Source organism: Suncus etruscus, chromosome 4 (assembly GCF_024139225.1).
Source record: "Suncus etruscus isolate mSunEtr1 chromosome 4, mSunEtr1.pri.cur, whole genome shotgun sequence".
In the NCBI taxonomy this organism is placed as follows: Eukaryota; Metazoa; Chordata; class Mammalia; order Eulipotyphla; family Soricidae; genus Suncus; species Suncus etruscus.
Window position 1 is genome coordinate 77,767,137 of NC_064851.1, and position 12,056 is coordinate 77,779,192.

The 12,056-nt window shown below is 44.9% G+C and overlaps 1 protein-coding gene across 1 annotated transcript in view; it reads right to left on the reverse strand.

The window, feature by feature from the left end:
* Positions 1-4,711, reverse strand: part of OSTM1 (osteoclastogenesis associated transmembrane protein 1) — a 41,796-nt gene extending 37,085 nt beyond the window's left edge. The window contains exons 1-2 of the mRNA XM_049772603.1: positions 4,469-4,711; positions 4,113-4,427 (exon numbers count right to left, since the gene is read on the reverse strand). Of these exons, the coding sequence (XP_049628560.1) occupies positions 4,113-4,427; positions 4,469-4,711 (558 nt within the window). The remainder of the gene's footprint in view (positions 1-4,112; positions 4,428-4,468) is intronic.
* Between the last annotated feature and the right edge of the window lie 7,345 nt (positions 4,712-12,056).

Consider the following 12,056-nt stretch of genomic DNA (forward strand, 5'->3'; position numbering starts at 1 on the left):
ATTGATTTATATCTTGGTTTGGGGGCAACCTGCAGTAGTGTTTGATCATTATCTATGGTGCTTGTGGGTCCATATAGTTCAGGGACTGAACATAGGCTTCCCATATGCAAAGCATGTTTTAGCTTATTGAGCCATTTCTCTAGCCCCTAGAGAAAAACAGGTTGATTAACCCTGGCATCCTGAGCACGCCAGGAATAAGCCCTGATCACCAACTCATATTATGAAACAGTAATAACCTTGAAATCAAAAACTGACAAGAACAGAAAAAATAGACACTATACACAAAAAGCTTGTAAATAAAATATTAGAAAGGAAATTATCTTAGGGGCCAGAGAGATAGCCTGGAGGTAGGACATTTGCCTTACATTCAGAAGGACAGTGGTTCAAATCCTGGCATCCCATATGGTCCCCTGTGCCTGACAGGAGCGATTTCTGAGCATAGTCAGGAGTAACCCCTGAGCACTGCCGGGTGTGACCCCAAATCCAAAAACAAAAAAAAAAGAAAAAAGAAAAAAAATTTTTCTTTTTTTTTTTGTGGGGGTGTGGGTGGGTCACACCCAGCAGCGCTCAGTGATTACTTCTGGCTCTATGCTCAGAAATCGCCCCTGGCAGGCACAGGGGACCATATGGGATGCCGGGATTCAAACCACTGTCCTTCTGCATGAAAGGCAAACACCTTACCTCCATGCTATCTCTCCGGCCCCAGAAAATTATCTTAAAATATATCGCAGTCAAATAGTATCTACTCCAAAATAATCAACAATTTAACGGAAGCCAGAGATAGTAAAGTATTTGCTTTGCATGCAGACCACCTAGGTTCAATCTCTGGCACCAAGTATGTTTCCTAAATGCTGCCAGGAATCTCTGAGCAAAAACTTAGAAGTAAGCCCTAAGCAATGCAGGGTGTGTTCCCTCCATCTCTGCAAAAATAAAATCAAAGACAAATATACACCCTCCATTTACCAAAAATAAATAAATAAAAGGAAGCCAAAACAAGACTCAACTACACATAAGTTTCTACTTTGTCCAATCGACTGTGATTTGTGAAGTCATTCCAGTCACATCTTCATGAGACTGCTTGTCCTCTCCATACGAGAACATCCGGTTCCCCACATAATGCTGGGCCTTTGCTTCCTCTCTCAGGCAGTTCCCCCAACCACAACACTAATTCTTTCCTGTTCTCTCCCTTATGAAGTTCCTACAAATAAAGACCATTAAAAAGCTTTCAGGGGACCTAAGAGATGGTACAGTGAGTAAGTCACGTCCCTTGCATTCAATCAACCCAAGTTTGAATCCAGGCCCCACATATAGTCTCATATAGACCTGAGCTCCACCAAGTATGGCTCACAAATATAAAGGGGGAGAGGAAATGGGACAGAGCAATAGTACAGTGGGGAAGGCACTAGTCCTGCACACAACCAACCAGGGTTTTAACCCCGGTATCCCAGATAGTCCTTAGAGCTGGCCAGAAATGATTCCTGAGCACAGAACCAATAAGCCCTGATCTCCAGTGAGTGTGGCCTCCCATATAGTAAAAAGTTCACAGAATACCAGGAAGGGCTGATTGACATATCCTCAAATCTAGTTCCCGTTCACTGGAAGCTACTACCACATGCCAGTTTTGTTCTTTATAATTTCTTTATTTAAACACCAGTTACAAAATTGTTCATGATTTGAATTTCTATCATAGAATGTACACTACCCTTCATCAGTGCATTTTCCCACACTAATGTCCCCATTTCCCTTTCACCCCCCTACTCCCTACCCCCCACCCACCTTGGACAGGCATTTAACTTCTCTCTCTCTCTCTCTCTCTCTCTCTCTCTCTCTCTCTCTCTCTCTCTCTCCTTATGACACTATGGTTTGCACTGTTATTAATGAAAGGGTACCATGCATATCACTTTAATCCCCTTTCAATACCCAGTTCTTGTTCAGAGTAATCATTTCCAATTATTGTTGTCATAGTGATCCTTTCTCTACCCTAACTGCATTAACTGCTCTTTGTGGCAAGCTTCCTGCTATGGACTGCTCCTCCTGGCCCTCATCTAATTTTACTCAGCATAATAATCTCCATATCCATCCATGTATGAACAAATTTCATCACTTCATTTTTTTCTAACTGTTGCATAGTATTCCATTGTGTAGATATACCACAGTTTCTATAGTCACTCATCTGTCTGGGGACTTGGCTTCTTTCCAGATTCTGGCTATTGTAAATAGTACTGCAACGAACATAGGAATGTAGAGGGCTTTTCTTCATGGTGTTTTGGGGTTCCTAGATTATATCCCTAGGAGTGTGGCATTGCTAGATCATATGGGAACTCAATTTCTAGGTTTTTTGTTGTTTTTTTTTTTGTGATTTTTGGGTCACACCCGGCAGTGCTCAGGGGTTATTCCTGGCTCCAGGCTCAGAAATTGCTCCTGGCAGGCACGGGGGACCATATGGGACGCCGGGATTCGAACCGATGACCTCCTGCATGAAAGGCAAACACCTTACCTCCATGCTATCTCTCCGGCCCCTCAATTTCTAGTTTTTTGAGAAATAGTCATATTGTTTTCCAATAAGGCTGAAACAAGTCTACATTCCCACCATCCAAAAATGGGGAGAAGAAATGAACAGGCATTTCCACAAAGAAGAAATACAGATGGCCAAAAAGGCACATGAAAAAATGTTCCACATCACTAACCATCTGGAAGATGCAAATCAAAATAACAATGAGGTACCTTCTTATGCCACAGAGACTGGAACATCACAAAAAACAAGAACAATCAGTGCTGGAGGGAATGTGGGGAGAAAGAAACTCTCATTCACTGCCAGTGCGAATGCCATGTAATCTAGCCTTTCTGTAAAACAATATGGAGATTCCTCAAAAAACTGGAAATTGAGCTCCAATACGATCCAGCAATACCACTCCTACGAAAATATCCTAGGAATACAAAAACACAATACAAAAATGCCTTCTGCACACCTATAATCATTGCAGCACTATTTACAATAGCCAGAATCCTGTAAATAACCCAGATGTCTGACAATAGGTGAATGGCTAAAGGAACTGTGGTACATATACACAATGGAATACTATGCAGCTGTCAGGAAAATTGAAATCATGAAATGTTCCTATACATGGATGGACATGGAAATTATTATGTTGAGTGAAATAAATCAGAGGGAAGAAAGCTAGACAGACCAAGTCTCACTTATCTGTAAGATTTAAGAAAAATAAAAGACATTATTGTAATAATCCCCAGAGACAAAAGAGATGAGATATGAAGCCCTGGATATGAAACTGGATATGAAGCCCTCATGATGAGGGCTCATGATATGAAGCTTACCACAAACTGGTGAGTGCAGTTAGAGAAATAACTACACTGACAACTCTCATGACAATGGTTGTGAATGAGAGAAATAGAATGCCTGTCTAGAGGACAGGCAGAGCATGGGAGAGGAGAGAGATGGGGGCATTGGTGGTAAGAAAGTTGCACTGGTGAAAGGGGGTGTTCTTTTTATAACTGAAACCCAACTCCAAACATGTTACAACTACAAATATGTTTATAATCATGGTGCTTAAATAGATATTATTTAAAAAAAATAAGGAAATGGTTGTTCTCCCTTTTATAGAAAAAGAAACTGATGGGACGGAAAATCATGAACCCAGGGTCACAGGATGAAAAAGGGGTTGGTCTGAAATACTCTGGATGCAAAAGCAAGCTCTCGCTTCCAAACGCCAGTGCACAAACCCCTGGGGCTTGAGGAACGGGTTGGGGTTCTTCCTGGGAAGGAACTCCATCCAGGTGAACACTGGAAGAAGCTGCTGCAGGGCCGGAGGAGGAGGATGTGCAGTTTAAGGAGGGGAAGAAAATAAGGAGTAAGTAGGGAAGGAAGAATTCAGAGTTTTCCAGGGAGTCCCTGGAAAACGAATGGAATCTCTCTGCAACGCAGGAGGGTGTCCAACAGCTGCAGCAGAACCTGAACCCCCTGTCAAAAATGGAAAGAGCTGCTCCCTTTGGGGCTGGCCTAAACTCCAGACCCGGAGGACGCTGCAACCTCCTCGAGCCCTGAGCCAGCCTCCTCCGTCCCGACCAGGGCCGGGCGGCGCGTGTCCTCCACCCACCTCCACGGCCCGGCTGATGTTGTCCATCTTGCCGACGACCTGCTGGAAGAGGGGGAAGCACGCCTGGCAGATGCGCACGGGCCGGGCGCTGCGCACCAGACAGCCCGTCAGCTCGGCGCTGCTCCGGGCGAAGTCCAGCAGCAGCTCCCGGCACGCGGGGTCCAGGTCCGGCAGGTCCGGCGGCAGCGTCCCCGGCGCGCCCGGCCCCAGCGACACGGCCAGGTCCTCGGCGTCCAGGAGCCGCTGCTTCCCACGGCGCGGCGCGGCCAGCCCACAGCGCGCTGCTGCGGCCCCCGAGAGCGCGCCCAGCACCGGCTCCGGACCACAGCAGCGGCAGCACGAGCGCCAGCGGAGACCACTTCGGCCACCACGCGCCCGCCCGCTGCGGACCCATCGCGGGGCTCGCCCACCCGCCGCCGGGACGCTCCAGGGCGCCCGCCCGCTGTGGCCCCCGCCCGCCCAGCGGCTTCCGGCTTCCGCGGGCTCAGGCCGCGAGCCGAGTCACGAGGGGCTGACGTCACGATCACGCCCCCCCCCCCGGCGCGTGCCACGCCCCCGCACCGCCTCATTGGCTGCCGGGGCCGGCAGCCTGCGCGCATGCGCGAGCGGGTAAGCAAGCACACACGTTTGCAGTCACACTCCTATTCATACTTACACTCTCTTTTCTCCCACTCTCCCTCTCCTCTTTCTCTCCTCTCTTTCTTCTCTCCTCTTTCCTCTCCTTTCTCTCCTCTCTCCTCTTTCTCTTCTCTCCTCTTTCTCCTCTCTCCTCCCTCCCTACACTCTCTCCTCTTTCTCTCCTCTCCTCTTTCCTCTCTCTCCTCTCCCTCCTCTTTCCTTTTTCTCCTCTTTCTCTTCTTTCTCTCCTCTCCTCTTTCCTCTCTCTCCTCTCCCTCCTCTTCCTTTCTCTCCTCTCTCCTCTTTCTCTCCTCTCTTTCCTCTTCTCTCTCTTCTCTCTCCTCTCCTCTCTCCTCTCGCCTCTTTTCTCTCTTACTCTCTCTCCTTTCTCTCCTCTCTTCTCTTCCTCTCCTCTCCTCTTTCTGTCCTCTCTCCCTCCTCTCTCTTCTTTCCTCGCCTCTCCTCTTTTCTCTCTCTCCTCTTTCTCTCCTCTCCTCTTTCCTCTCTCTTCTCTCTTCTCTCCTTTTTCCCTCTTCTCTCTTCTTTCCTCTCTTCTTTCCTCCTCTTCTCTCTCCTTTCTTCTCTCCTCTTCTCTTTCCTCTCTCTCTTCTCTCTCTCCTCTTTCCTCTCCACTCTCTTTCCTCTCCTCTTCCCCCCCACTCTCTCTCTCATATTCACATTCACCCTCACACACAGTCCTACTTTCAATAGTTAAATCTCTGTAGCCTAGGCCTCAATCGCCCTCCTCCTGTTTTCTAGAAGTCTCAGGATTTCATCCTGCTGAAGGACCTTTGGCCTTTGAAGTGAGAAGAACAAGCTAGTAGACCAGAAACCTGCTTGCATACTCCTTTTACTATTTTTTCTTATTTACTATACATAAGCCTATTTTTATTCATCCTATTTGGAAACACAGTGATGGTTGCTGGCTATATTTTTATTTTTATTTCCCATTTATGTTTATTGAGGATAGACATAGGTTTGGACTAATTTCTATTGTTTTACTTTATATGACTTCCCCCATATTATCGTTGTTCATGGTGAGTACTTAGGGACCATGTGGCACCTAGAAGTGACCCCAGGCCTCCATGCAAATCATGTGTTTAGCATTTTGAGTCAGCTTTTTGACCCTCTCTATGCTTTTTTTTACATTACTGTGTTTTTACTTATTACCTCTTTGTTTAAATAAAAGTATATTGTTTTCTTCCAATGGTCATTATTAATTTTTTTTTGTTTTTTGGGCCACACCCGGCGGTGCTCAGGGGTCACTCCTGGCTGTCGCTCAGAAATAGCTCCTGGCAGGCACAGGGGACCATATGGGACGCCGGGATTCGAACCAACCACCTTAGGTCCTGGATCAGCTGCTTGCAAGGCAAACACCGCTTTGCTATCTCTCCGGCCCACGTTATTAATTATTTATAATAATATCTTTAACCCTAAAATCTCCACCCAACCAGTCCATCTAACTACATGAATGTTGTCAGATAGACTTCAGGGTGATGGAAATTTTATACCTGTGCTTACTAATACAGTAGCCTCCTGTTGCTAGTGAGGCTGAGGAACTATAGTTTTTTTTCTAGGGGCATCCAGATGTTGCTGGGGATGGAACCCCAATCCCACATGTGCTTCAGCCCTTTGAGCTATAAGGTAGAAAATAGTTCCCTATTTGTTAGAGATGGAAGCAGTTTCCAGGATGCAGCACTTTGAGTGCAAATCCATGAAAAATCTTGAGCAAACTACCTCATCCCAGACTCCTATTCTCTCTCACATCCCAGGCAATCACAGAAGAGTATGATACCATTGAACTGTAAAGTAAACTGAAGACCAAGACCTGTAAAACAATTTGCTGATAAGTATCTGACCAAGAAAAAGTCTTCTTGGCTCTCAGTGACACTCAGGGATTACTCCTGGCTATTCGCTCAGACATCACTCCTGGTTTGGGGGACCATATGGGATGCCGAGGGGTCAAACCGTGGTCCGTCTTAGTATATCACGTGCAAGGCAAATGCCCTACTGCTTGCGCCACCACTCTGGCCCCTACACTTAAAGATTTTAAAGAATTTATGAGGACACTGTTGCATTAAATAATTAAAGATGGGGCTGGATGGAAGTGGATGCCATCCCAGGCCACGTGGCTCCGCAACCCCCAACCAGCCGGTGGGTCCCAGGCCCAGGTGAACGGCGGAATCAGACTCACTCACAGGCAGGCATCAGGAAGCATCAACTTTATTCATGCCCTATTCACCACATGTGTGTGGCCTACTCATAACCTTTCAAGCATAGCTATACTTCGCTAGCCCTGCATCTTAATTCCTTTCAGCCATCTTTCCTTTGGGCTCCATGCTGGTCAAAAGACCAGAACGCAGAGACCCAAAAGCCCGAGAGCGCAGCAGGGCAGACTCCTAATCCCCTGGCTCAAGGGTTTATCTACCTATTCCAAGACCCCTCCCAGGAATGGGCAGGGTCTTGCAGGTAAGGTCACACCTAATATTCAGTTCCCAAGACCCCTCCCAGAAATGGGCGGGTCTCAGATAGGTTCACTTAAATTCAGGGTGGAGTTACATTTCCCCCCTTTCTGAAATATAAAGACCCTTTTGTAATTCTGACTCCACCTTTAGCCAAAGGTGGGCTAATATTTTTATGCACCAACATAATAAAGTGAAAATTAATATACCAGCCCTTTTCAAAAACATAACATTTCTGCAAAATATACTATACACCTGTAACTTAAAATTTTCTTTATGCTTTTCTACCAAGCACTATTCTGGAACTTTCATGTTCCTATACTTTTAAACTATATTGGGGGAACTTTTTTGTTCCTATTAACCTTCCCTACACACAAGTACTACAGCATAAATGCATAACATACATTTTAAAAACAGGCTAAGTACATTAAAATACACACAGTAAAACATTTTGTTTTGGTTTTTTTTTTTTTTGGTTTTTGGGTCACACCAGGCAGTGCTCAGGGGTTATTCCTGGCTCCAGGCTCAGAAATTGCTCCTGGCAGGCACGGGGGACCATATGGGACACCGGGATTCGAACCGATGACCTCCTGCATGAAAGGCAAACACTTTACCTCCATGCTATCTCTCCGGCCCCTCAGTAAAACATTTTGCAATTGAAAATATTGACTATGAAAGACAACAGTTTTGTTTAAATAATAAAGAAAATGACTTAAGACAAAGATGCAGGCGGTTAGAAATTAGATCTTTTGGGCCCGGAGAGATAGCACAGGCAGGTGTTTGCCTTGGCAAGCAAGCCGATAACAGGACCAAAGGTGGGTTGGTTCGAATCCCGGTGTCCCATATGGTCCCCCGTGCCTGCCAGGAGCTATTTCTGAGCAGACAGCCAGGAGTAACCCCTGAGCACTGCCGGGTGTGACCCAAAAACTAAAAAAAAAAAAAAAAAAAAAAAAAGAAATTAGATGTTTTTGTTGGGCTAAGCTGTATTACCTCCCCCTTTTTTTTTTTTTTTTTTTTTTTTTTTTTTTTACTTGAGAACCCTGACTGCTGCAAACCATTTTTCACAAGACCACGGTGAGAGATAAAAATGTGCCCTGGACCTTATCCACCACCACCACCACCACCACCACCACCACCCCGCCCAGACTATCTCAAAAGACTCAATGGAAATATCTACATTTTCTTTTTATGTTTACTTCCTTAATAGTTATAACTCTTAGTGTTTATTTGCACATTTAAAGGTAGCCCCCCCCCTTTTTATCTTTTTCTAATATTTTTCTTTTCTTTTTTTTGGGGGGGGACTGTTTTGGTTTTGCTTAGCAGGAAATACTAGTAGAATTTCTTGGCTTGGGTATAGAACTCAGGTCAAAACCAGACCGCAGAGACTGTATAGCTTGTTATTTTTAGTCCTAAATGCAGCAATAATATAATCTGGAATCGTTTTTTTTTTTTTTTTTTTTCCTGCATAGGCACACTAAAATGGGAAATCTTATGAATAGAAACTAGTTCTTATCTAAGAGGGATAATTACTCAGGAATTTTATAATGCAGGGGTGACTTTCACCCTGAACAATTGTCATGACTTAGACCTCGCGTGATTGGACATTGACCATCCAATTTCGATCCCTGGATCCCAACTTTAAACTGGCACAGTTCCGTGCACCAGCACCAGGAATCAAACTCCCCCCCCCCCAGGGAAAGCCTTAATACTGCTCTGTCACCAACTTGTGCCAGGGTAGATTCATATGACACCCTGATGACAAGGAAGCAGCAACAACTCAATCTAAGGGCAAGTTGCCTTACCGCACTATCTAATAGTGAAAAGAAATCAGAAAACCCTCTGTCATAGGATCTGTGCAAAAAACAAGATCACTAATTAAAGAAGACTGGGTATGACAACCTCAAATGAGCAGAACTTTTCCTAGGACCATAAAGAAAAACCTTGGGGTTTAGACAACTAACATACCTGGAGCCTATAGTCAGTCCCATGACAGTTGTGCTTCAAGGGTAGAGATACCCTATATTTCTTTTTCTGTTTGTTTGTTTGGGTCACACCCAGCAGCACTCAGGCGTTTCTCCTGACTCTATGCTCAGAAATGGTTCTTAGCAGGCTCAGGGGACCATATGGGATGCCAGGATTCGAACCACTGACCTTCTGCATGCAAGGCAAACACCTTACCGCCATGCTATCTCTCCAGCCCCAAGATACCCTATATTTCTTAGCCAAGGAAATTTTCTTTCTAATTTCCCCAAATGTTTACTGTACCCATACAAAACAAACAAACAAACAACAAAAAACACTTTCCACAGGGGCCGGAGAGATAGCATGGAGGTAAGGCATTTGCCTTTCATGTAGAAGGTCATTGGTTCGAATCCCAGCATTCTGGTCTCCCGAGCCTGCCAGGAGCCATTTCTGAGCCTGAAGCCAGGAGTAACCCTTGAGCACTGCCGGGTGTGACCCCCCCCCAGAAAAAAACACTTGCCACATCTGCCCCCTTTATTTTTTCTTTCCATTTAATTTATATTTATAGCTTCTAGATAGGAGTCCTCACCTTTTTTCTAAAGAACCATAGAAGATGAATCATCTGGTACTGCCTCATATTTATATGTCTCCCTATAAACTGAGAAAAGGAAAAAAAACGTGAATGGGACCCAGGTGCCAAATGGTCCCAGAAGAATAGAGTGGAAATAAAAATCAGTCAGCCCTAAATACCCAAACCAACATCAATGACAGTAGAATCAACAGACCCAGATTTTAACAAGCTATACACAAAAAATGGACCTGTTATGCTAGCAGTCTAGGGGGCTAAGGGTGGAGGTACAGGATGCATGCTGGGAACTAGGGTTGTTTTGATTTGCATCTCCCTGTTAATTTGGTGATTTGAAGCATTTGTGTGTGTGTGTGCCTTTTGGCCATCTGTATTTCTTCTTTGAGGAAATGTCTGTTCACTTCTTTTCCCCATTTTCTGTTGGGGTTAGATGTTTTTTCCTTGTAAAGTTCAGTGTATTGTATATCCTAGATATTAACCCCTTATCTGATGGGTATTGGGTGAATAGTTTCTTCCACTCCATGAGTAGCTTTTGTATATGTAAATGATTTTGTATCTGTAAATGCTGGTGAAGTCAGATCCCAAGATGTAGAAGTCACTGGTGAGGTCAGAATCTGGGTAAGTAGAGTATTCACAATGAAGCATCTACCAGCCACTTCAGGAGAGTAACTCAGTTTATTGTAGGTGGAAATGAATATTTATATTAGAAGAGACTAGAATGTGGACTCTGTCAACCAATCAGGTAGGATTTGAGAGGGGATTAAAACAGGATTTGTGCTTCTGTCTTTAGGGAAGACAGGGTAAGGTGATTGGGGAAAGCAGAGAGTGTGATCTGGGTGTTAAAACAGGGTGTATATTTAAGGTTATTAGCTACTTTTACAGTTTGCCTTGCACATCCGATATGGTCCCCAGAGCCTGCCAGGAGTCATTTCTGAGCACAGATCCAAGAGTAACCCCTGAGCACAGTTGGGTGAGGCCCATAAATCAAAAGTAGGGTATAAACCTCTGTGTAAAGGGATGAAGGTCAGTAGAATCAACATCACTGATGTACAAACTCTCTTCCCCTACAAGTCCTCTTCCAGGAATTTGCAAAATTAATATAAAATTGCTTTGTGGGGGGAGTTTGGGGATCTTTTTGGGTTTGTTTTGTTTTGGTTTGGTTACTCCTGGCTCTATGCTCAGAAATCGCTCCTGGCAGGCTCGGGACCATATGGGATGCTGGGATTCGAACCACTGACCTTCTGCATACAAAGCAAATGTCTTACCTCCATGCTATCTCTCCGGCCCTGGGTTTTTGGTTTTGGGGTCACACCCGGCGGCGCTCGGGGGTTACTCCTGGCTCTGCACTCAGAAATCGCTCCTGGCAGGCATGGGGGACCATATGAAATGCCGGGATTAGAATCACCATCCGTTCTGGATCAGCTGCTTGCAAGGCAAACACCCTACCGCTGTGCTATCTCTCCGGCCCCTAAAATTGCTTTTTAATATTTTTTAATTGTAAATGAATGACCTGGCAACTCTGCTGTCTCTATTTTGGTGGCACAGTTTCTGGCTGCACCCCAACCCAAGTATGTATAAGCAGTATCCCCAAAATGGAATGCAATCCCTGCAAGTACCATAACTAGCAAGATGTGTAAGTGCACAAGCCAGAAAGTGTAAACCCTGGCAAGCATATGTGTGAGCCTCACAGTAACTCCCAGTGTGTATCCTAACCCTAATTTGTGTGCCACAGCTAAGAGTGTATCCCTAACAAATCATTTTGCAAGAAGCACAACTTCAGGAGTGTGGGCAAGCTCTAAACCTAATGTGTGACCCCGGTGGACATTACAACTAGCTTTGTAGGAGAACGACAGCTTAAAAATAAAGGGATTTCTGGGGCTGGAAAGATAGCATGGAGGTAAGGCATTTGCCTTTCATGCAGAAGGTCATTGGTTTGAATCATGGCATCCCATATGGTCCCCCGAGCCTGCCAAAAACAATTTCTGAGCATGGAGCCAGGAGTAACTCCTGAGCGCTGCCAGGTGTGCCCCCCCCAAAAATAATAATAAATAAATAAATAAAAAATAAAGGGATTTCTCATGGTCAGAGAAGGGAGTTACAAATATTAAAGTATTTGTATTTTAATATAAATACTGAGGAGAGAATATAGGAGGAAATTCTTGTATGCAGCCAATCCTGGTTTGAATCCCAGGTGCTTCATAAGGATCCCCTGAGTACCACCATCAGTGACCCATGAACATAAACCTATGTACATAGATCCCATAACTTAGGCTGGGATCATTTTACTATACCAAAAAGTACAGATGATAAAGATAT